Genomic DNA, 26,092 nt, shown 5'->3' with positions numbered 1-26,092 from the left:
CATCAACTTGATTCTGAAATTCAGCTCTTTTAGGCTTTTGTAGAGCATATTTCAGCCAGGATTAGCATCACTTTTGTGTTAGCATTGAATTTCAAACAGTAAAAAATCTCTTCAAAAGCAATCATAGCAATTATCTCACTTTTATTTGAGATCATATTAGAATATAATACTAATTTTGGCTATTCTACAACTGTTGAATACACGTAAAACCAGCTCAGCACTCTGTGCTATGCCAGAGTGCATGAGGTAACCAGATGTCTTTCTTTGAACATCTGGTGCTTATATTTTTAAAGAATGCCCAAATTAGTTGCAGATATATTTTGAGCTTGAGTGTTATATGCTCACCTTGTCATTTTCCTCCATTTCAATTCCCTCATTCTCATTAATTGTCAATAATTAGTGTTGTATGGCAAGTCAAACACTTAGACAAAGAGCCATGAGTACTGTGTGGGAGCCAGCAGAAATAAAAGAAATTTCCTGTAAAGGAACATCTATGGCACTGTCACAGGGGGCCGAAAAAACCTTTTTCTCTAGAAGCATCTTGGCAGTAAAAAAATAACTCTTCTGCTCAATCTCATATTAACTTGAGATGATCATAAAGGAGAAATAACAAAAGAGTGTAAAAAGGTACCTAAGAGAATGAAAGTTATTTCAGGATGATTCTGGAGAAAGCACAGAATGAACTTCATCCCCACAGCCATCGCCTCACAGATCATAATGCCATGGAAATCTCAGGCAGAAAGCAACATGAATATATAGCACTGAATGAAGAAGATAAATGGAAAGAACACCAAAAGATCTGTGATAGACCTTCAGCTTGTACAAATCAGCACTGTTTAATTTGTTTTAATCACAAAACACTAATTTACAACAGCCCAGGGTTCATAGGTTTACCAGTAAAGTGTTCTTCCAGGTCACTATAACCAGGTTCCTGCTGCAAGCAATCGAACAAGGGCCTGTTTGTTCCTGGGCAGTTGGTATTTGGGACCAAAGGTAAGTCTGAATATTTGTGACTTATGCCATGTTCCTTCATATACAAAATAGTTAGCAAGAAAGTTAAAAGTATCATTAAATTATGTCTGCTTTTTTTGTTACTTATACCTTGCATTTCTCTATCCAAATTCAAACAGTGCTATGGAACATTTGCTATGATTTACACTTTTCTCACTGTCATTAAACCAAGCAGGAGTAAACCCACTGTAGTCCATTAACTTACATCAAGGCTTAGATATATTTATTACTCTGCTCCACAGTATAATTTTTAACCGTTGCTACTATAAAAATATTACCTCTTTGGCATCCCATGCTATTTCCATTTGTTTAAAAATAAAACAGTGTTCATGGATTAAGACAACATCAGTTTAGATACCACAATTGACTACTACACAATAAATACTAACCAAAATACATGAGTTTTATTGGTCTCCATCCTAGAATTTTGCCCATATAAGCCCCCTTAAAGATAGAAATAGATTTTTGTCTGAGAAGGAAAACCTCCCATCTGCTGCTACGAATTTTCTTAAGGTTTTTTATTCTAAAAGAAATACTCCTGAAATATACAATAAACTCATTTATTTATACACACAATTAAAATTTTGTTAATTAAATAGATTTTGTGAGTGTGTTATAAAATGTATATACAACTATTTCCACACTAACAAAGTCTGAATCCTACACCTATAGAAGTTGCTGCAACTACTAAGCCTATTACTGATTTCATGTAATTCAAAATATTCAAAATGGATTATTAAGTAGGCCAACTGATTATTTATAATCTTCCAAGGAATACTGACAACAAAATCAGTTTATTCAGTTTTACCTAGCCCATAGTTTTCTGTCACTGAAGACACTAGTTTCTGTTTCTGTAATTCAGAAAATGGTCAGGAAATACAAAATGAAGCTTACTACAGAAAGATCATCCAAATTAGAAAATGCTTTCCTCTACCCTAGTGACAAGTCATCTTTGTCAGAATGACACATTGGCACCTCTGATCTGTCATCTCCAACCTCCTTCAGACATTCCAAAGGATCAACAGACCCAGGGAACAAACAATTTCATTTCTTTTCACAAGGATTTGACTGCTGGAGTCATCTTCCAAAGAGTGACTCTCAGGTACAGAGGTTACCTGTTAACATACTTGGAGCTGAAAGGCTGCTTTGATGGCAGAGTTGCACTTAATTAAGCACTAGTGGAATTATTTTTTAAAAACTGTTCTTTTTGTCCATATTATCTTAGGATATAAATAGAAAGAAAAGTTTAATTAGTTAAGGAAGAAATTTGAGCCAGGTCTCAATTCAAACATTTGATCCATGGAAGTGTAACCTAAGTAGTGGTTATTGTCACCTTCTGAATCCTTTATAAGACAGAGTGGCAAGCCAGAGCCAACATTACTATTTTGCCTGGTATCTCCTCAGCTGTTTTTCCTTTACCTAGCTGAGAAAACTCTAAAGGTGAGCATCTGACTTAATATCAATTAAATAAAATTACTGTGCAGAGCTGCACCAGTAGTAAGTACAATGACCATTGTTCTAAGGTTTTTATTTTAATTGCTGGAATTACATATGGATGGGCTTTACATAGATAAGTATCAGTTTTCTTTTTATTCTTCAGAGCTGTTGGGGGAGATAACAGAAGTAAACTTTCTTACCTTTTGTTCTCCAACTTCATATATTGTTACTTGCATTGCCAGATTCCATGCATTCTAGTTAGACTATTTATTAGATGAATGGTTACATAGAGTTTAAATATGTGCTGTATTTATATAGGTTGCAGGTAAATGATAAAATATTGATCATAAACTCACAACATGGTTAATGTAATTCATCTCATTAGCAACCATTATTTCTGAACTGCTATTTTTAAGGAACTAATGTACTAAATCTTGTAATTTGTTAAGGAATACTAGAGATGTCACTTTGATCAATGAGATTCATCTACTCTTGTTGACCATATAGTAATCTTCAAAACACAGAAAAACTCAACTTGTTTTAAGATGCATTTGCATTTCAAAACTGTTTGCAATATTCTATTTTGCACAGGTTTAAAATGAGCCTTACAGACATTCTAAGCCCTTCTGATATCGCTGCTGCTCTGCGGGACTGCCAAGGTGAGAAAACAATTAAAAATCTCAAAATCTCTTATTCTGTGTAACCCGGGACAAGTTTAACTCAGTCCCAAAGCAATACAAGTGCATACTTTAAACAGATTTCTGTAATCTTTTTACTCAGCTGTCACAGTATGTTTGTTTATAACTGGTTTATATTGTCAATTTGGAGCTTATCCCCACATTATTTTGTTGGATGTTTTGTAGCGTATGGAGCAGAATTGCAAATCATTCATTCTTTGACAGGCTTCACCTACTGATCATGTTTAGAACAATTAAATTGTAACAAAGTATCATCCTCAGACCATTTAGGAACACTGAATGCAGTGGTCTGGGGTTAATTTCTTTATTAATTTATTTTCAGCTCCAGATTCCTTTAGTCCCAAAAAATTCTTTCAGATCAGTGGGATGTCTAAAAAGAGTAGCAGCCAGCTCAAGGAGATCTTCAGGATTCTCGACAATGATCAAAGTGGCTTTATTGAAGAAGATGAGCTCAAGTAAGGATTTTGTTAACTTCTTGGAGGATATCAAAAGAATAAGCACTTTTTCCATTCCAGAACTTTCAGTAAATGTGAACACAATTTATGCTAAATGATGATAAAACCTTCAGTAGATTGTGAAAGATATATTTAAATAGATAATTCTTACAGACAAAAGCAAATTAGTAATACTTGCCTCTTATGCTCAGTATAGAACAAAAGAGCACCCTGGGGCTTGACTTTCATAGTGGACAGAATCAATTCAATCAGGGTTGCACTTACAAAGTAGAAATACATAAAAATAAGATTTAGCTTGCCAAACAAAGCAGTGTTTTAAGGACTTGACTATTGTGGTAAATTATTTATAGATAGTTATCTGTTTGATGGTACAACAACTATAAAAATACTATGGTTGCTGAAAATCTAAAGTCCAAGTTGTGTGAAAATCTAAATCCAAGTTGTTTCCTCCCAAGGTATTTCCTTCAGAGGTTTGAGTGTGGAGCCAGAGTGTTAACCACCTCAGAAACCAAGACCTTCTTGGCAGCTGCAGATCATGATGGGGATGGTAAAATCGGGGCTGAAGGTATTGACTACTTTAAGTACAGAATGAGGCACCTCGGGATGTTTGGAGTGGTGTGGGTTTCTCTTTTATGTTGATGGTACATTAATGTACCACCAGTGATTTTACTGAAACCCTTGAATAGCAATCTGTTCAAGGGTGGAAATTGTCCCTGATTTTTCAGGCTCATCTCTGCAATTCCTTTTGCCTGAGCAAGTAAAAAAACTTAAGGAACTTTCCTGTTGCCACTCACTCCCATATTTCAAGTTGTTCTGAAAGGAACTTCCCCTTATTTCTCCTCCCACTTACCCTAATATAAGGCAGCACTGGCATCACTTGGAATACACAAAGGTAAAATCAAGGACAAAAGAACCAGCTGTACACAGGAGAACAAACAGCTCATACATCAGCTCGTTTCCAGCAGCTACTGCCCCACAGAAATTCCACTGGGCACTGAAATCATTCTCAATATGCAGCATGTGGCTCCATATCTGCTTTGCATAAGGATAACAGAATGATCAAGTGTCACAATGCCAGTACAAGATCCCACAGCAGGATCTGTGCAGGGATGGCTGTTCTTTATCTTCAGTGGCAGGCTGAGATCCAGACAGGAAGGAGCAGCTGTTTAAGGAAGCAGCACACTGCACTCACCGTGTGGAAACACTGGTGTGATTTAATGGCTGCGTGATGCAGAAACCTCCTGATCTCCTAATTCCATATTTCTGTGCCCTGTTTTGGAGACAAAGCACACACACAAAAGGCCTGCAGCTAATGGCAACTTGCCCCATGAGAGCAGAGAGCTGCTCAGACGAGCATGAAAGGGGCTTAGGGAATAGCACGCAGGGAATGTGCCAGCATGCAGATTCCCCAGCTCACTGCACTAGCAGGACAGAACTCTTCTGTTTCTTTCTTTGGAAGGAATTAAATCCAGTTCTTTAGGAATTATGCCAGAATAAACACACATGATTTATGAAGCAATCTGCATAATAATACAGTCACTCAGGGATGGGACTAATCAGTTACTCTAATTCATGGAAGCCAAACATTTAAAATATATTTAACATAAAATATCTTATTGCATAACTCAACCCCAGGATCCTACCACATGAACTGCAGAGTGTTTTTAGCTTTAGACTGTGCTCTAAATCAACACTTCTCTATGTCTGAAGCATTACAACAGTAAATATAACACATAGACTCACTATCCATTTTTTTCACTTGAGCTCTTTACTAATTCTTTCTTAAATTCCATATAAGCCATGCCATTATTTTTGCCTAAGATCAGTATTATGCAGAGAGAAGGCCAAAACTACCCTGAATATTTAATTATTCTCTGTAAGTCAGCAAAACACAGTGCCTTTCCATGTGTTGTTTAGAAGAGGATGTTTAGGTGATGCCTCTCATCCACACGTTTCTTCCCTGGTCATTGTCATCAGTTAGATAACCTTTTTCTGTTCATTCCTATTCTAAATCTCTTGGTAATCCACTAATCTTTTATTCCTAATCCTTTCATATTAATATTTCTTTCATGTAAATATTCTCTTATCTTTCACAGAATTCCAGGAAATGGTGCAGGCTTAGAGGTTCAAAAGGAGCAAACCCGATAGAATTGGATGAATCTGCAGGAGACACTCACAAACCTTGAAAATCAGGAGTCCCTTATTTATCTTGACAGTGTCTGTTATTTTTTCACTGCCTTAGCAACATAATGAAACACTGATTACTGATTTTTTCATTGTGTGGACTATTTACCATGTTTTAACCTCTACTTTAGCAGGCACTTCCCTTAAAAATATCCAATAAAAATTAATCATATACTGTAGCCTGTGTCTGTTTTTTTGACTCCTGTATTGAAACATGAGAATTCTTAAACCAAAAGTATTAATCCCTTCAAGATCTTAAACTTATTAGATCTTCATATATGGAACATATTTTGAAATGATTGGGAATTCTGTTTACAATAGCCCTTCTGGATTAAGCTTAAGTTCTCAGAACACTCAGAATACCAGGAGCTCAGATACAGTTGGTAAAATCTCTCACTGACTTCCAAGTGAAAAGCAGTAATATATTTTTTGCTTAAGAAGTGGCTTCTGCATAAGGTTGTTGCAGTTTTAAACAACACATTTACATCAGCCAATTAATAGATGAGGAAAGCAAAACCCACATGCCTTCCTGCAGAGAGAATTCGAAGGAAAGCCTATGAGGACTTGAGGTTTCAGATAACCATGAGGTTTTAAAGAAGCAGAGGGGAAGCAAGATATCTTCTTGGTGGTATTTTCTTGTTTTCTTAATAGGGAGGACTGGAAGTGTGGAGGAAGAATTTGTACAAATGCATGTCGAGAAATCTCCAACTCTCCCTGGTGGGCTGGATTGATGTATTAAAAATGTCCCTTACAAGTGCATCCGTCTCTGGGAATGCTGAAAAAATGTCTTTTTATGAGCAAACATTTCATTCACTCATTAGAAAAGGATATATTCAGCTGCTCTGATGGAGTATTTATACCTTCACTTGCTTTCTAAACATTAGCAAGTTGCAGGTCACACACATGCAGCTTGCAGAGGCATCACAACACAACAGCAGCCTTTGAGTGAAGTGATCAGTCACTGCAGTTTCAATGCATTTCTTCCTTTGCTGCAAATGACTACATTCAAAATTAACTGCATTACTTCCTTATCAAAAGTCTCTATGAATACTGGCAACTGTGCACAAAAACACCAAACCCAGAATGGAACTGTTTATGAGATAGTTCAGCTCTTCCTGGGCAAGAGACTAATGAGTCTGAATGGATTTGTGAAAAGGAACAGGTATCTTTCAGAGCACCAGAGTCACAGAACCCATCCAGTTAATGCTTCCATAAGCTGGGCCTTTTCTCTCTCCCAGCCTGTGTTGAAAACCTAACAAAATAGTGCTTGAAAAATTTCTGTTGATTAAAACATTCTCATCACCAAAGCAAAAGCAATTCAATAAATTAAAATTCTCCTATACTCATTGCGAAGAAAAGTTCATGCAGTGCCCTCCTCTGAGTAGCCCAGACCTTAACCCAAAACAAATTCCATAATGATTCCTCCCTGATTCTTCCTCTGTGCACTCTGCAGCTACCTACTCTTTTGGGAGCCAAGAAATGGCAAGCTAGACAAGAAACATCCATTGCCTTAAAAAAAATTGATCCAAATTGATCAAAATTGCATATTGATCCACAATTATTAAGAGCTGACAATTGAAAACTGAATTTTGTAACATTTCAAGAAGTTTTAAAGATTAATTTGACATACAAGTTGTTTGTAAGCTGGTAGATTCAGTACATTTAATATGGTCATCACAATTTTCCTTTTATTGTACAAAACTAATATAAACTGATAAAAAATGAACACTGGATTTTGATACTACTTCTTAACATTATGAAATATGCTCTAGAATATAAATCTCTGGAATATCAGTGACTTAAACAGAGCAATTCAGATTTACACAAGCCAAGGGTCTGACCCGTGAACTGACCATGGCCATTCTCAGAACATAAGATGGATGTCACAGGACAGTCACAAGAAATAAAGTGTGTCCTTGGCAATGAAACCACTCTGATGACAGAAGGGTCTTGGAGTAGTTCACATGTAAGTAACAAACAAACTGCTCTCCATTTCACTGACAATTAAGTGTCCTGACCTTGACTAATCATGTTACTTCAGGCAGGCAAATGCCTGTAAAATAAAGAATTTTCCAGGTGCTGTTGCAGTCTGAATTCTAGCTTCTTTCAGTGTCTCAGCCTTTGCACTGTGGACCTCGACAAAGAAACCCAGAGGCAAAGTACAAATTCTGTTATTCTCCACCTAGATGCAACAGGATGCTGGAGCAGGTCACCAAACAGAAAAATACACTTGCCTTACTCAAGATATTCTGAGATATCTCAAACATCCAAAGTATTCCAGTTAAAGGATCTTTCCATTCTTTCCAGCAGGAAAAAAGTACCTTAAAAACCCAGTAATACAGCACCTACCCCAGCAGATTCAAGTAAGAGAAAACTTTTTGACTTGTAGGAAGAAACATTTAAAATTAAAACATCTCTTCCCTGGGATCCTTGAAACATTAAATCATATTTTGAATGCTTTTATAAAGCATGTGATAGTGGTAACTCAAACTGAATTTATTCACTGACAAAGATACTTGTCTGCTCCCTAGCCTAAAACAAAACACCACTGGTAAAGCTCCTAGAGACATGGGATATAGAATTCCCACTGCTTCAGGCAGGCCCCTTTAATTGAGAAAGCTCCTGGGCAGGGTTTTATTAACCGACAAGGAAAGAAAAACTGACTGCTTTTAATTCCTATTTAACATATGGATTTGGGTGCTCACTGTAAGTATATATTTAATGAATAGGATGGAAATAATAATCAATCTACTGCATTCACCACAATTTGACATGAAAGGCAGCAGTCAGTAATCAGCCATCACTGACAACCATGCTTACAGATTGCAATAGAAGTTGCAACTGGTTTTCAGAATTGCCAGTTGTACATTGCATACAATTATTCACTAGACACAACTACTATAAAAATACATTTTTAGGAAACACCAGAATACTTATGATTCCCCTAAAATCTAGGTCTCAAGACTGCTATTTCATGTTCACATTAAGTACCCCCTAACACCCTGTGCCAGTGTATTCTGTCTGTGAACAGTTAGAATTAAGATATAAAAAACCCCACTAGCTTTATTCAGCCTCTAAGCAGAAAAATGCCATGCCTTAAATGTGTCAAACTGTGACATCATTCTTTTTTTTGCAGTGCTCAGAATGGAAATAATTAACTTATTAATACAATCCATCTTCAGAGTTGAAATTATTTTAACTGCCTAGCCCCTTCTTCATCTTCTCTTCCCAGCTTTTCTTCAGATTCAAGCTAGTAATATTAAACAAACAAAAACATTCCAATATCTCAAGTTATGCATTAAAGCAGTTTTTCAATAATTGTTACTCAGTAACTTTGTTTTCTTAATCATAACCCAAGCTAGTGTGAAGTTACAGCCTTCCTTTATGAAATCTCTGGTCCTGCAAAGCAAATGCCTCCATTATTAAACCATTACTCACCACGACACCCCCGGGGCTGCTCACATTCCCTGACATCACACTGAGAAGAAGTCTGGGGGATGTGAAGGCTGTCTCAGCAGGAGCCCAGCTCCAGCTGCACTGTTGGGTTTTCCCACACAGCTCCATGGGCCTGTTGCAGTGTTAACAAAGCGTGCAGACCAGGGATACACAGGCATTGTGCTTTTTGCTGGATCACAGCATTATTTTGTAATTTATTTGCTAAACTAATCCGAAACTGCTGAGTCTCTGCATTTGTTAACACATTTAGATCACATACTGCCAATGGAACAGCTATTTGAGCTGTCAGCTGTATTTATTTAAAGCTGTCAGCTCTAACACCCAGAGTGATTTATAGTACACCTTTTTGTGAAGTCTGCTACTACACAGCTGATGGAAGTGCTCAAAATAGTATCCAGAAATAGGCTCAACAAACCAAAACATATGTCTACACAGTACTATTTCTTACTTCTATGTATTTTTAAAAACAAATTGGAAAGCACTCATAAAGTTGTTAATTGTTTGTCCCTTGATGCAGGGATTGTCCTGCAAATTCCCAATGTACTTATGCAGCAGTTTAATTTTACATAATCATGGGCTGGGAATCACATTTCAAACTCGGGGTGATCTGATGCCACTTTGCAAATGTCAAGGTGTGGTGTTACTGTACGTACAATTAAGAAGATGGGATGAAATTGGAACCACAATCGAAGTTTCTTCATGCCCTGTTAACGTGCACATTAGAAATGTAATAATTTAATTTAATTTGTTATCACTTGCTCATTGTAGATTCTCACAAATACTTCCACCAAAAGCAATGTCAAGTTACAGATGAGGTTGCACTGGGCAGAATTATACGTTAGCAATCACTACACATACATTAATTCCCTTCCTGGGGAAAGCTGGACATGGAAACACCTTCCTCAGCAATCCCCCTTTACAGAGAGTACCCAGTGTCCAGCTCTGTGCACCTCCACAACACATCCCTTGCAGCAGTGTTTGTATTGCAGCAGTAAACAGGCACCCCAAGCCACAGCCCAGGATGTCCATCTTGATAAGCCCTGAAAAAACACACAGTTAAACATTTCGGCCAACACATGCAAAAATCTACAGTGACTGCTTTTTTTTTTAATTTCGTTGGTAAGAAATTTTTTAACTTGATAATAAATACTACCAATTTTTAGAATTTCCTTGACTTGCTGAATAGTATAAGCAAATTAACTTTTCCTTTGGCCTGATCAACACCTCACCCCTGCCTGCAGAAAAGCACAAGCAAGGAGGGGAATTTGGCTCTTTTTGTTTGATATATTGAATCCTGAATGAATGTTCCCAGAAACTGTCTCAAGAGTGCTACACCCTTCAAATGGACAGACCTCAGTAAAAGGGCCATTCTGCTCACACTGCTGAATTTTAACTCAGGGCTGTAGGGTAGGAAACAAGAATTACTGAATATGGATATCTCAATCTGACACATTTGGCTGGATCCTTCCTCAGACCCTGCTCAGGGAAATGCTGGGGAGCTCAGCACAGCAGGGTCTTCCTTCATCCTGCCTTACTAGCAAGGGGAAGGGGTCACTTGCTGCTGTGACCTCTCTGAAAACACCACAAAATGATAATGCAGATTCTCTCTGCAGCTTTGGAAACATTTCCTACAGCTGCTCTGAGCTGGACTGTCTGGAAATGCTGTGTCTGTGGAAATGCTCAGCCTGTCCAGGCCACACACAAGCTGCTCACTCTTGAGTGGTTTGGGTTAAAGGACACCCGTGCAGGCAGGAAAGGTGACAGCCAAGGTGGTGACGATCTCTGCACCCAGGGAAAGGAGCCTGCACACATCCCCATGAACTCACATACCCGAACTCCAAGCTGAGCCATGGCACAAGGCAGGAGGGAAGGGATGGAGCTGACTCCAGTGGGATTTGCTGCCATGGCACAAGGAAGAAGGAATGAGATGGAGCTGACTCCAGCAGCCCAGGGGGAAACAGTGGCCATCCCCCCCTGGCTTACACAGCTCACTTTTTTGAGTGCACACATTAAATATTAAATTGCTGCAGTCTTAGAGCATTTCTATTCTACACAGTGCTCCTACTGCACTGGGTTGGATTCTCAAGGAATACACTAGCTGCTGAGGCTGAAGAAGACTACATAGGAGATGCTACTGGCAATGAAAGTAAATATAAACTAAGAGTGATGATAGGAACTGAAATAATAACAGAAGGAAAAAAATTACAAACTCAAGAAAATCTGTGTTTTTTTAGATTTAACTTGGCACAACTTTAAGAGAGTTTACTATTACATTCTTCTAAATGACTTGGTGGAATAAGATAGTCAATTTTATCTTTTATACCTTACCCAGGTGTTTATTTAAGCAATTATGTAACCTTAGTTTATTCAGATTCCTAAACTTCACACTCCTGTGGAGAAGAAAATGATACATCTCACCATGTAGCCATTTTTACTTCTAGTTTAACTCACACTGAATTTTATTATAACGGGAATTGAAAAGTAATAGAAAAGATTATTTTATTAGTTAAATTCCACTATCTTAAATGTGCCAGACAGAAAATGGAAAAATAATCACAATAGACTTATCTATTTATGGCAAAAGGATTACCTGAACTAAGTGAAGTTGCATGCCCATTCCTTCAATTTACTCAAACTTGATTTCATCCTTCAAATCTCGGATTCTACCTCTAAAAATAAAGCGCTTCTACTTTTTGCAGCTGCCGGGCAGCTCCGAACGAAGCAGAGGGGAATGAACCGCTCGTGTTTTTGCGCTTCGAGCAGGGGTGCGATGGCCGGGGCACCGCGGAACCCCCGGGCCCAGCGGAGCTCTCTGCCTGCGGCAATCGGAGCGGCTGCCGGGCGGGGCTGAGCGGGACCCCGGCAGGAATCGCGGTCCTGACCGGGCACGGCTCTGGCTGAGGGAACCCCGGGCACAGGTTCCAGATGAGGGATTGCAGAGCACGGACTCTTGCTGAGGGATCGCAGGGCACGGGCTCCAGCTGAGGGATCGCAGGGCACGGGTTCCAGCTGAGGGAACACCGGGCATGGCCTCGGGCTGAGGGAACGCCGGGCACGGGCTCCAGCTGAGGGAACTCCGGGCATAGCCTCGGGTTGAGGGAACGCCGGGCACGGGCTCCAGCTGAGGGAACGCCGGGCACGGGTTCCAGCTGAGGGAACGCCGGGCACGGGCTCCTGGCTGAGGGAACCCCAGGCACAGGCTCCAGCTGAGGGAACGCCGGGCACGGGCTCCAGCTGAGGGAACGCCGGGCACGGGTTCCAGCTGAGGGAACGCCGGGCACGGGCTCCGGCTGAGGGAACGCCGGACACGGGTTCCAGCTGAGGGAACACCGGGCACGGGCTCCAGCTGAGGGAACCCCGGGCACGGGTTCCAGCTGAGGGAACGCCGGGCACGGGTTCCGGCTGAGGGAACGCCGGACACGGGTTCCAGCTGAGGGAACACCGGGCACGGGCTCCAGCTGAGGGAACACCGGGCATAGCCTCGGGTTGAGGGAACGCCGGGCACGGGCTCCAGCTGAGGGAACGCCGGGCACGGCCTCGGGCTGAGGGAACGCCGGGCACGGGCTCCAGCTGAGGGAACACCGGGCATAGCCTCGGGTTGAGGGAACGCCGGGCACGGGCTCCAGCTGAGGGAACGCCGGACACGCGCTCCCTCTCCCGCCGTTCCCGCGCCCGCCGCTGGGGGCGCTGCGGAGCGCCCGGGCCGGGAGCGCTTCCGGGGCGCGGAGGCGGAACCGCGGCCGGGCCGGGGCCGCTGGGAGCGCGGCGGGGCCGGTGCCGGTGCCGCGGCGGCCTCGGGCCGATCCCCGATGGTGTCTGGCGGCTGCCGGCCCCAGGCTCAGGATGGCGGCGGCGGGGGCGGCCGGCCAGGAGAAGCAGCTCGCTCCGACCCTTCTCAGTTTCTTCATCTACAACCCCAAGCTAGGGCCCAAAGAGGGAGAGGTACCGGGGGATGTCGCGCCCGGGGATGCGGGGAAGGCGCGGCGGTCGCTCCGTGCCCGAGGCCGGGCCGCAGCTGTGCGGGCTCGGCGCTGTCCCTGCGGAGCGGCCCCGGACAAAGGCGGCCGCAGCCGCCGCATCCGCACCCGGCATTTGGGTACCCGCGGGGCTGGGGCGACTGCCGCCCCCACTGGGGTCTGTCACTGCTTCAGACCAAAAACAAACAGTAACAGTAACCACAGGTGTTGTCAGCAGCCGGGCGTATGTTGTAGATGGGGAGCTGGACAGCCAGCAACTGTTTTACTGATGCTTTAACTTTGTCTAAAAAAAACTTTCTCGACTTAGATACAATATGGTAGAAAGGTTACCGTTTAACTGAGTTAAAGTTACTGCTAGTGTTTATTCGCCATTGTGTCCCTTAGTAAGGAGGGTTAAGAAGCTCTAGTCACTAGCTTTAGGTAACAGCGTGTTGTGTGGTTCATGCTCAGCGTTAATCGTTTCTGAGCAGAGCAGTGTACTTACAAACTTAGCAGTGCCCGGCTGAGGAGGCTGAGCGTGCCCTCGGTACGCTGCTGGTGGCTCCGGGCCGGGGGGAGCTGCTGTTCCGCTGGAGGATGAGGAGAAAGCTGCTGTTCCGCTGGAGGATGAGGTGCTGTTCCGAGGGACCCCAGGCCGGCAGAAACCTCGTGGAGCTGAGCAAAGCCCCGCGTGTGGGGTGCAATAATCTGGCTCAGCGTGGCGGGTCGGGGTGGACCGGTTGAAAGCAGCTCTGCAAAACAGGACCAGGGAGTCGGTGAACAACAGGTCCTGCGTGAATCAGCAGTGAGCTGTGGGAGGGAGGCTGGCTCAGCAGGTCCAGTCAAGCCAATGCTTTCCCTCTGTCCAGCGCATGTGAGGTTATTAGTGGGTGCTGTGTTCTTTCCAGGGATTCCCAGAGTAGGAAAAATACTGGCAAACTGAAACAGCCTAGTGGAGAACCCCTGAGTCAGTCAGGGGGTGCAGTCTGTGGTGTACCAGAGGAGCCTTTGACAACTGCATTTGTGCAGCCTGGAGGAGATTCAATGTGGAAAGGGGGCAGAGGGCAGTCACCTGCCTGAAGGGTGGCGGTAGATGATGGAGTTTGGTTCTTGAAGTGAAATAATGAGGATGGATGGAGGGAAATTCTGATGAGATAGAAAAAAAAAATTCTTCACGGTGAAGTGATCTAACAGCACAGGGCTGGAAAGTTGGGGGATTCCCATCTCTGGAGGTATTGAACACATGACTGGACAAGGCCTGGAGCAATCTGAGCTGCCTTTGAAGCTTGTCATGCTTTGAGCTGGCTTTGAAGCTTGCCTTGCTTTGAACAGGCTCAGAAGTAACTGGGGTCTGTGATTTCAATAACCTTCAATTTACAAAGTACATTGACATATCATGGGATGATTGACTCCTTAAGTGTGCTTAATATACTTTTTATCCGTTATTACAGAAGCCCATTTTGGTACAAAATTAAATTCTGTCTAGTTTATTAAGGGATTAAAAAACAAGCAAACCATGAACTCAATATTCTTTGATTTTTGTTAAAATGCATTTGCTTGGATTCTTTTTTCAAATTCTAGGAAGAAAAGAAGATTCTCTTCTATCACCCAAATGAAGTAGAAAAGAATGAAAAAATTAGAAATGTGGGGCTGTGTGAAGCTATAGTGCAGTTCACGAGGTAGGAAGTCTGATTGCATGGGTGATTGTTTTAGCACAAGCACTCTATTTTAAATATCTCAGTTATATGTCTTCTTCTTGTGTGTATAAATATCTATATCTACTTATATATTTTCTTTCCAGGACCTTTAGCCCAACAAAACCTGCAAAATCCCTACATACACAGAAGAATAGACAGTTTTTCCATGAACCTGAAGAAAACTTCTGGATGGTCATGGTACTTATGCACATGATATGCATATTCCTAAAACACCATCCTGCAATGTTCTCAATGCATTCTGCATTGTCTAATACCAGCCTGTTCCACTTCCTAGGTTGTGCGAAATCCCATAATAGAAAAACACAAAGATGGAAAGCCAGTGTATGAATATCAGGAAGAAGAACTGCTGGTAATAATGAAATTTCCTTTTTTTTTTTTTAATGAGTTATGTTGTATTTTTAAGAGTACTTCCATCCAGAAATATCTTAATTTAATTCTTCTTGAACTGCTGTCAAATTGATTGTATATGTATCTATACCTATCTTCATAAATGGAAAAAGGGCAAAATACTTTTCAGTAAAGTTTAAAGAGGAGCACAAGATAGAGAATTATTCAGAGAACAGTTCAAGATCATTCAATAAACACTGGTGAAATATACAGCTGTGTGAGACTTTTGACTTGGAGTAGATGAATATTTCTTAGGATCTGTTTGTTAAATTAAGTTCTTAAATCTATGTATTTTTATTAGGTGCCAGTGTACATGTCACTACTTTCTTAAGACTGCTAGTAATATTTACTAATAATCTGGAAAACCAAAAAAGCTCATAACTATGATGGGATTTCTTGTCCAAGCTGCAGAATCATTATGTCTGTTTAATTGTATACAGGAAGGGTATTTGGCAGTGTGGAATAATAATTAAAAAGCTGTTTGGTTATCCTGCCCCTGTTCATTACAATGTGCATTACTTTTGGTCCTCTCTGTGTCCTAAGAAAAGGATTGGAGTCCTAGGGACTCTATTTTGCCAGATAAAATAGTCTTTTTTTTTTTTTATCTGGGTTAAGATCTCAGCCCCGTAAAACATGCTGTATTGTCCCACAATCTTCAGCCTTTGATTTGGATGAAGAGAGAGATGTCAGATGTTCATTTTCACTGGCCTCAGAGAAGGCCAATGTTTGTAACTGGAATCCTTTGCATGACTTTTGGTACTAAATGTGAGGGGGGAAGGGACTTCCTTTATTGAAATCATTCTTTATAAATACAGAGACATTTCTAGATGCTGACTGAAAATGCCATTTAACTTTTCAGAGGTTGATTTCTCCAATTTGTGTCTTTGCTGGCTCTTTGAAAACACATGTTATGTGTAGCTCAGCCAGATTACTTGTAATTCTGTCTCTGTTCCTACTGATGTGCTGCTCTCTTTCCTGCAGGACAAGGTTTATAGTTCAGTCCTCCAGCAGTGCTACAGCATGTACAAGGTAGGGTTAACACTGGAGGCTCAAGGCCTTTTACAAGACAAGAGCATGAGGTACTTCAATGACACATAAATTCTTGCCTCTGCTGCCATGTGTACCTGGACTCTGCAAATCTAAATGTTTTTTCAGTAAAGAAGGGATACATTTGGATTGATTTGGAATATGTTAAGGAATGGGAGTTGTGTTGTAATCTATATTCATAACCAAGTTACAATAAATTACTGTAAATGATTACCCAACTAACTGATTTTTTTTTTCTCTTTAAACTGTTAGCTTTTCAATGGCACATTCCTGAGAGCCATGGAAGATGGGGGTGTGAAAGTGCTAAAGGAGAGACTAGAGAAATTCTTCCATCGGGTAAGATGTCATTTTTCAGCCACATACAGTGATTCTGCACTGGAAAGAAAACACACAAAAAAAAAAAGAAAAAAAAGTGGCAGCAATGTGACTATAAAACACAGGCAGTGGAAAAGATGTAGAGTCAATACAAAATATGTGGTTACTCATTTTGTCAAATACTTCCTGCTTTTTCTGACAGAGTAGCTTCTTTAAGTGGAGTTGAACCACAAGTGTGGTTATGACTTGATAGAACATCTTAACTGTTGGATCTTTTTTCTGATGAAATTTTGTTCCTTCTTTCAAAGTTCTGCTTGAATGTTTGAGTTGGGTACTGTGACAACACTTTGTTCAGACCTATTTGAGTGACTGTTGAAGATAAATTGAGGTTAGAAGGAATTTGGGGAGGTCATCCAGTTCAGCCTCCTACTCAAAGCAGGGTAACACTGAATTTAAACTCTCCTGCCCAGTGCTTTGGTTGAGACCTGAAAACATCCAGGGGTGGATATTCCACAACTGCATGCACAGGCCTAAAGTCCCTTTAATACTGTAAAATAGTGAACAGATGAATTTTTTTCTCTTCTCCCCACTACTCCACCCCTCCCATGTAGAATTAGTAGCCAATCCTAAGAAGGCTTCAGGAAATATTGCATGCATTATAAGTAGTCTTCAGAATGTCACTTCATAGCTGATGTTTTTCACATAAAGTAACTGACTGAGTAGTCTCCTCTGACAGAATTTTGAGTTCCTACATGAGAAGTTTCATCACACTTGAAAAGTGCCTGCCCCCATTTTTCTGGTTTGCAAGCAAGGAAACAGGACTGCTGTCAGCAGTTTGTGCTTTTGTAGTACTGAGATCTCTGATAATGATGGAGTGTAGACATTGTGTAACAGAGTTTAAAATTTTGTTATTTTAACAGATTTTTAGAATGGCACAATGTTGTGACAGTGTAAACTAAAGTACAGGCTTTGCTTGTGGATTTGGGGAGGATCTTGCTTGTTTTTGTAAGACTCGTGGTAGACTCCAGAATAAGCACCATTGGCACAAGGAGTACCATGATGAGCTGGTGTGTGCTACTGTCCAGACTAAATTAAAAGCAGACCTTTGCAAAAAAGAAAGTAATAAATTTTTACTGCTAAAACAGAGAGACTTACAAGTTGTGACAGAGATCTATCACCCTGTTGGTCTGTAGTTCTTGAGGGCATTCAGTTATGTGAAGTGACTGTAGAGGGAGCCATTGGATAAAGCATCTTCCACAGACCACCTGACAGTGCATTTGAGACCTCTTGCTAAAGGTTACAGTCTATCAAGAAAGTGAATAATGGAGATTATTTATTCCATTACACATTGAAAGCATCTGTTCTTATTTCTGCAACTGAATCTGAAATTAAATATCAATAAGATAGACTTTGCTTGCTTATACTCTCAAAAGATCTTGAACTTTCCTTAAAAGCTGTTTTAATAATGATTAAATAAAAGCAAAGTGACACCTGGAATCACATTCATGCACTCACACATGGAATCACAGAATGGTTTGTGTTGGGAGGTATCCTTAAAGGTCATCTAGGCAATCCCCTGCTATAAGCAGACATCTTCAACTAGATCAGATTACTCAGAGCTTTGTCCAACCTGGCTGTGGGTGTTTCCAGGGATGGGGCAGTCACCACCTCTCTGGGCAAGCTGTGCCAGTGTGTGAGCATCCTCATTGTAAAAAACTACTTTCTCATATCTAACCTAAATTGAGCCTCCTTCAGTCCAAAACCCTTGTCACTACAAACCTTTGTAAAAAGTCTGTCCCCACATGAACAAGTGTGTCAGACAAACAGTGCTGGAAGGACTTTCTTTTGCTTTGTTTTTTAGTCCAGATTGTTGGGGATTAGACTCAAATCTGTCATTTAAATCTACACCTTGGTGGTTTTCTGAATTCTAAAAGCCAACTGTCATTGTTCTCTCAGTACTTGCAGACACTGCACTTACAGTCTTGTGATCTGCTGGATGTGTTTTGTGGAATCAGCTTCTTTCCACTCGATAAAATGACTTACTTGAAAATTCAGTCATTTATTAATAGGATGGAAGAAAGTCTGAACATAGTCAAGTACACTGCATTTCTCTACAATGACCAGCTTATCTGGTAGGTACTTCAGTAATTCTTTTGTGTGTCTTCAATTTCTAATCCTATGAGTAAGAGGCATGATAGAGAAATTTTTAAATTAGTGACAGAGCTGGATGAAAATGAGAAAACATGAGTCAGGCTATCATTCAGCAAGAAAGGCATTGCTGTGAGCTAGTTGAAGGGAAATGTGTGATCTGAACTGCAGCACAAACATAATTTGTTTCTTTTTCCCCACAATGTTCTAGGAGTGGACTGGAGCAAGATGACATGAGAATTTTGTACAAATATCTCACAACATCTCTGTTTCCAAGGCACATGGAGCCTGAGGTGACTGGGTTGGGAGTTTTGAGGGGTAAGGTGGTTGGGTGTTTTTGGTCTTTTCTTCCTGTTTATCTGGTACTAAAGGCTAAAATACCAGAGAGAATTCTCTCCTCTCTCTGTCTCTAAGCTGGTTTTTCCTGTATGTTCTTTTTCCCCTCAGTTAGCGGGAAGAGATTCTCCAATACGTGCTGAAATGCCAGGAAATCTCCAACACTATGGAAGGTAGGTCTTGTTTTACTGACACCATCTACTGCTTCTTGCCCCAGAGCAAAACATTTGGGAGGAGTGTCTGTGTTTTGAGTACATATTCCACACACAATTTATTCCAGAGGGTCACACAATAGTTACTACAATGTAAAACTTGACCCTTGGAAAAAAGAGAAAATGCTTCATTAACATTACTGCATATTTATTTTTCTTCTCATTGTTCTTAATGCATGGTATGACAAAATTGGGAATTGTTTCAGTAATTCCTTTTCTGTCAAGCACTCCAGACAATAGGTTTAATCTAGGATTTATCTAATTTGTTCTTCCTCTGTACTCAGCATGTCAGTAGGCATTCTCTACTTAAGCAAGTGGGTAACATTATTTTGCACAATTGTGGGTTTGGATATCCTTAATCACGAAAACTCCTAATTGCAAGTTTGGAGAACATCTGTTAAATTTAAGAAACTGAAATACAAGTATTCATCACATCTGACCTGTTGAATTATTTTCTAGGTTTCTTACTGGACCTTTAAATCTTAATGATCCAGACACAAAATGCCGTTTCCCCAAAATATTTGTTAACACTGATGACACTTACGAAGAGCTTCACTTAATTGTTTATAAGGTATTATAGTTTCCTCTGCAATTACTCCACACAATTAGGAATCTCTATGCAATGAAGGTGACAATGATGTGAAGTACTTAGGAATTGTATAGAGAGGTGCATTAATCAGGCCAGGTTAAAGCAAAGAGACAGAAAACTGCCATTTCTAGCAACAAGCTTTAAAGCCTAAATTCTCTTCTCCTCTCTCCCGCACAAAACAATTATTTTGTGGTATTAAAACAAAATACTAGCCTTCAGTTGCTTTAAGTGATTCATGCCTTGCTTTATACAAGATTAATCAATAAAACAAAAAATAGTTTATTCTTACATTAAATGGGAGTTTCTTGCAGATATCTTTGTATGAAGTGCATTACCAAGTTTTATCTTTCCTCTATAACTTAAACAGTTAATTGAATTTGAAATCATAGATGAATTTTAAAATCATACCTAACCTGTGTTCTGCAGGACTGCAAAAAGGTTATTGAAGTGTTACCTTTAAAAAAGATTGTTAAATCTCTTCTCACCTGTGTATCACCTCTCTGAAGTATTGTCATTTGAGTTAGTGAAAGCAATCTGTTGTAAATGGCTTTTTTGCTTTTGTTTTGTTCCAGGCAATGAGTGCAGCTGTCTGCTTTATGATTGATGGTAAGTACCTATTAGCATAAATTATTTGCTGTGACTTTTATATGTAAAATACTTTGACATGCAGCTTGTTTTACTCTTGGAAAATACTCACATTAATTTGTTATTTGAGTCCCTTTTTCATGAGTGCTTTTATCAGTCCTTTATCTTTGTTCCAGTGGTACAAGTAACTCATTTTACACAATAAAATTACTAAATACTGCTTCAGTTAGCCATATTCAGAATCACCTCTGAGGTTTTAATTGTGGGAGACGTTTGTCCTTGGACTCTTGCTGATGTTTAAAGCAAAAACTACAGGAATTGTACCTACAGCTGTGGGAAGAGAATCTCACCTCTCCCTTTTCTCTGCCTGACACAGCTTCAATTCCACCCACACTGGAGTTTTGCAGAAAACTGGACAGCATTGTTGGGCCTCAGCTCACGGTGTTGGCATCAGACATATGTGAACAATACAACATCAACAAGAGAATATCAGGGTTTGTACCACACTTCTTTTCCTCATTAGCTGGTGAAAAGTTAGGTTAAATGAACTGCTTAAATAATGGCAACATGAACCCAAATTTTGAAAGTGTTAATGGTGTACTTAAAGCAATGCTTGTCTACTTTTCTGCATCTTAAGTGTTTATAAAGTGCACATTATTGCATATTTGGGTCTCCCTGAAGTAACAATAGCTGTTACTAATTTAGGAACAAATGTTTATTGTCTGGCTGAAATGGGAATTTTAGTGAGTAAGTTGTTTGGTTGCAGTGGAAGTTTTACCATTGAGGACTTTTCCAGAATTACTGCTTCTTGAAGTGTTGCCATGTATAGTAGGTGAGGAAAAAAGGTCTTTTATTTTTCTATTTTGCAGAACTAAGGTAATTACTTGAAGGGCAAAAAACAGTCAAAAGAAAAAGGATGCTAATGCTTTGGAAAATATCTTTCACTTGGAACTACAGCTTGACTTGCAATAAAATTGCATTTATTTTTTGATAGGTTTATTAGTTGGGGAAGCAAGAACAGTATCCCATATGGCAACATAAAAAGAATTCAACCAAAGAGAAGTGTGTGAGTGAACTCAGTCAGTGGTACCATCCCAAATCAGCAAAATTGCACAGGATAGAATAGGATGTGCTTGAAATTGTGCCAATCTACTAAATCTTTAAACTTGGGGTTTTTAAATGTCATCTGGGACTGGCTTTGGCAGCTTTAACTCTTTAAAAGTTTAATGCCACGGTGTCCTGAAAACATGATACAGTTCCTTGACACTAATGCATGTGGGTGACAGAGAGCAGGGGTATCTGGTTGTTTGCTAAGGTGAGTGGTGTCATCACAGTATCTCCTGGTTCTAAATAATACATTACCTCAAGTACCACTTTTTGGTCAGTCTGAATGTGTTGTGACTTCTACAAAAAATTACAGCTCTAGATTTTTATATTAACTTCATAAAAGAGGAAATGGAGGAAGACTGCCAAGGCTGGAGATTTAAAATAGTCTCTTGCTTGGCCCACACAAATGATGTGGGGGGAAATCTAATTGCCTGGATCAAGAAAGATTTTGTTCTCTTGTTTGTAACAAATAACAAAAACATGAATAGAAGATGACTTACTGCTCAAATTAAAGACCCCGGATCTATGCAAATCAGCTTTGACTGGCATAAGGGAGAGCAGCAGGAACAAAATGGGGCCAGGAAAAAACAGCTCATTAGAAAAATGCAAATTAATTACTACTCTGAAGTGGGACAAGGCCTTTAGACTCCCCTGTGTGTGTTTACTGGCAGTCTGAGTGGCAGAAGGGGAAATACTGGCTGGTTCTGCAGGCTCAGTTGTCTTGGTTTGATTTTTTTTAAGTGTGCTAAAATGAATTTCAATCCCACAAGTCTCTTCAATGCGAAGATAAGTCCAGGCTGTGTAAGTTCGCTTTGCACTGGCTCGCTACCCTGTCTCTGGCAAGCCTGTGCTTATAGAGCATGTTGGTATTCACAAATTACTTTTTTTTTTTTTTTTTTTTAAATCTTTCTAGGGCTGAGAAGGAACCTCAATTTAAGTTTATCTATTTCAATCACATGAACCTGGCAGAGAAAAGTACTATTCACATGAGGAAAACACCCAGCGTATCACTTGCATCTGTTCACCCTGACCTCATGAAGATTCTCGGTGACATCAACAGTGACTTCTCCAGGTAATGCTTAACTATTAAGTAGTCTGTAACTCCTACTGTCAAGCAGATTTTTTTTTTTTTTCTTTGCAAAGGAGTGGCACTTTCCAGTCTCTTTGTTGATGGCTGGCTATTCGTGTTTGGTATTTTGTGTTGGTTAGGAGTAGTCCATCTTAAAAAAAAACAATTTCTACTGTCCTTTTAAACAAAAAATTAAAAGAGGGCCAGGGCCTCTATCGAAGGAAATATCTATTGGAAGTTTCAGAGTAGTCATAGAAAATGGGATGGGAAGCACAAGAGTCTGTCTAATCTGGGAAAGCAGTGTAAAAGGACAGGGACATTTGCTTCTGCCTGTGTCATACCTGCCCTGACACAGCTGGTGGCTTCTAGGGGTGAGACAATGGATGAAATGCAAACCTTGCAGTTACTGCTGCCCTGCTGATAGAGAAGATAAGTGGCTTCTTGTCCATGGGTATCATGCTGCAAGGTGAGAGAGACCCTCTGTCACTATAAAAGTTAAGAAAGAACATGACAATGCTGAATGATTGGGATGCCCCTAACTCTAATTAGCAAAAATCTGTTTTCCCACTCTGCTTAAGGACAAGGTTTCCATTTTTCTATAAATGAAGAAAGTGTGTTTCATCATATTATGGAAGTACTGGGTTAGTTACAGCTTTATAGAAGATATCCAGTTGTTGAGCACAGTTTAGTTCTAGGTTTAACAGTTCTGTGAAAGCTTAGTATCACCACCCTATCTCCAGCTTTCAGTATTTGGTCCCTGTGTAGCAAAACCTCATTCTGTGAAGTGTGTCCTTACCCAAATGAAGGAGAAATGCTTTCTTCAGTGTTTTCACTGCAGTGTTTGGCTAATGAAAAAATTCCTGATAGACACATTTGTGAGTGTCCTAAGCAGCCATTTCTCAAGCCTTCAACCTGGACTGTTAGATGGCCAAGTTAGAACTGGTGTTTTCTTTGATACTGCACAACCACAATTTCTGACATTGAGCTGTCCTAATGATTACAGTTAAAGTTGTTGAAGATGAACTTGCTGGCACCTTCTTTACTTTTTAAAACTTCTTTCAGAGTTGATGAAGACGAGGAAATTATTGTGAAGGCAATGAGTGATTACTGGGTAGTTGGGAAAAAGTCTGACCAGCGAGAACTATATGTTATTTTGAATCAAAAAAATGTAAATCTGATTGAAGTTAATGGTAAGGATTGTTTCTTATTACCTTTAAATACAGTTACTTCTAAAATGTCTGTCCCTAGAGAAGTAATACAACCCATCTCATGAGAAATCTAGAGAGGGACTGATCTTTGATGGAGCAAGATGCCTGAGGTTTTAGTCTGCCTACTACCAGCTGTGAAAGGACAGTATAAATATTCAGCAGGCATTCTTAATTATTAATCAGTCATTCTTCCTCCTTCAAATAATAGAGGACAGCACCGTGAGCTTAGTTTAGGTGTAATTTAAAAAGTGTATTACAGATGAGAGATGAATATGTTTACATCTATTTATCAGTGATTAGGGTTTGTTACTTACACATTGTGGCTGTCTTGTCAGTGATCCTCATCCAATACTCTCTTGTTTCTAACGTGGTTTTGAGAATGATTTACTATGACTAAGAGTGAGAATTAACATTAAGATGCAATAAGCTTTTATATTGCTATTTCTCTAAAAGTCTGTTTGAATCTTGCAGCAATGCTAGGGCTCTCCATTTTAACAGGAGGCAATGTGCTCGCTTAGACAATGGGAAAGAATTCTTATCTTGCCAGGACCAAGGTCTAGCAACCTACATTTTAGAAAGAGGAATGAGCTGTGTAGCTTTCTGTACCTGTCTTTCAGCATCAAACCTACCATATAGAAACAGTGAATGTTGCTGTGGCTGATAAACCTAGGAGGTTTTTCAGTCTTCCAAATAACACAAAGCAAAAAGTTTTGCAGATTTGATTTACTGTAACAGAATATCCTAATTCCTTTCTCTGACAAAGGGGTTATAATATACTTCCCTTAACTACGTGTTAAGCTGAGTCTGCTGCTATTACAGTGTTTGATGAGAGGCCCATCATTTACACTTAAACCACTTTCAGACAGTGGGAGACACCAGACTAGACTTTCTCCTATTGAAGAGAGAGTAATATTAAGTGTATTTTTACATTAGAAACTCTTAGGGCTTTTTCTATTTGAATTCAATTATTTTCTCCATGACAATCTCCAAGGTTTTTCTTGAGGAGATATCTGTAAAATTCAATACTGATGTATCTTTTCTTCTTTTTTTTTTTTTTTTTAAACAGAAGAAGTGAAGAAACTTTGTGCAACACAGTTTAATAATATTTTCTTCTTGGATTGATCTGCAAAGGGCTGATTTATTGAAGATGTCAATGTCAGGCACTTGTTCAACATGAGAAGTTATTAGTCATATTATTGACTGGAATAATGACAATAGTAAAGCAATACTTGCTTTGTAAGAATCAAAATTTCTACTAAAATCTGTAAACTCTGACCATAAAATTTTTAAATTTTAAAAATGTTTATGTGCAAATTAATTAAAAACCAGTCTGAATTCATCTGTACCATTCCATTCTGATATGTTATGTGAATATTTTGCTGAAAAATAAAACTAATAATTGTTACACTTTAGAAGCATCTGTGTTCATTTGCATTGTGTAACTTCCTGCTGGTTTACCCAAAATCCTGGTTTAAAAAACTGCTCCCTCTGAAACCATCAATTCTTGTGCATATAGTTGAGCCATTCTTACAGCTTCCTACAAGTGTGGGTTTTCTGGAATTGTTTTGGTTTGGGGTGGGTTTTTTTCTTATTTGAAGAGTACTTGCTTGAAGCTTCAGCAGTTACCAGCAGAGGATTTATTTTTTTCTTTTTGTCAGCAGTTGCCTTGGTACCTGTGGGTGCTGCCTTCTCTGCCTCTTCCTCCTCAGGCTCTGCTGCCTTGTGAGCCTCTTTTCTTTGGTGAGGGTTCTCTCTTGGGGGCCTCTTTTTTAAGCTGGAGACTTCTCCTGGGGAGGAGCGTCTTCCAAGATGTTGAGGATCGTTTCCTGGGCTGGACACTCCCATGTAACACAGCTGCTTCTTGCCTTTTTGCCTCTTCTACTTCTTTTTCAGCAATCAGTCTGCATGAACAAAATTTGAATTTAAGGTACTCTAAGAGTAGGAAGACAGGTTTCCACTGGCTCAGCAACTCCAGCTCTAGTCACAGTATGAGCAGCATAAACTGCCACAGTGTAAAGAAGCAGAAAGTCTTTAATTACCCCCTCAAGTCCAATATGTCTTAACTTCCTTTACACAGAGCAGGAACCAAGTGCCAGGAAACACCAGAGCTAAGTTTGTAACCTGAAAACAGCCTGTATTTGTTACTCCAGCCAGTAGCAGAAAGCACATGAGTT

The 26,092-nt window shown here is 40.0% G+C and overlaps 3 protein-coding genes across 9 annotated transcripts in view; 2 read left to right on the top strand and 1 right to left on the bottom strand.

Moving 5' to 3' along the window:
- Nucleotides 1-2,398: 2,398 nt before the first annotated feature.
- Nucleotides 2,399-5,964, top strand: LOC100230782 (parvalbumin, thymic CPV3). Its single transcript, XM_030284816.3, has 5 exons — nt 2,399-2,451; nt 3,040-3,107; nt 3,469-3,601; nt 4,057-4,166; nt 5,698-5,964. The coding sequence occupies exons 2-5, from the start codon at nt 3,047-3,049 to the stop codon at nt 5,721-5,723; spliced, it is 330 nt and encodes a 109-aa protein (XP_030140676.1). The 5' UTR covers nt 2,399-2,451; nt 3,040-3,046; the 3' UTR covers nt 5,724-5,964.
- Nucleotides 5,965-12,947: 6,983 nt separating this feature from the next.
- CCZ1 (CCZ1 homolog, vacuolar protein trafficking and biogenesis associated) lies at nt 12,948-25,333 on the top strand. The gene is made up of 15 exons (XM_030285024.3): nt 12,948-13,183; nt 14,779-14,876; nt 14,999-15,092; nt 15,190-15,264; nt 16,284-16,331; nt 16,602-16,685; nt 18,621-18,796; nt 19,024-19,105; nt 19,260-19,321; nt 19,820-19,931; nt 20,522-20,555; nt 20,911-21,028; nt 22,555-22,713; nt 23,773-23,900; nt 24,985-25,333. The coding sequence occupies exons 1-15, from the start codon at nt 13,085-13,087 to the stop codon at nt 25,038-25,040; spliced, it is 1,425 nt and encodes a 474-aa protein (XP_030140884.1). The 5' UTR covers nt 12,948-13,084; the 3' UTR covers nt 25,041-25,333.
- LOC100228927 (radial spoke head 10 homolog B) overlaps nt 25,000-26,092 on the bottom strand; it is a 15,956-nt gene continuing 14,863 nt past the window's right edge. For all 7 annotated transcript variants that reach the window (XM_072935893.1, XM_030285012.4, XM_030285015.4 and 4 more), the window contains one exon: nt 25,000-25,819. In XM_072935893.1, the coding sequence (XP_072791994.1) occupies nt 25,624-25,819 (196 nt within the window). In that variant the 3' untranslated portion in view covers nt 25,000-25,623. The remainder of the gene's footprint in view (nt 25,820-26,092) is intronic.

The sequence above is a fragment of the Taeniopygia guttata genome, chromosome 14, assembly GCF_048771995.1.
Source record: "Taeniopygia guttata chromosome 14, bTaeGut7.mat, whole genome shotgun sequence".
NCBI classification, from domain to species: domain Eukaryota; kingdom Metazoa; phylum Chordata; class Aves; order Passeriformes; family Estrildidae; genus Taeniopygia; species Taeniopygia guttata.
The sequence above is the reverse complement of the archived record's forward strand: the minus strand, read 5'-3'. Positions and strand labels throughout refer to the sequence as shown.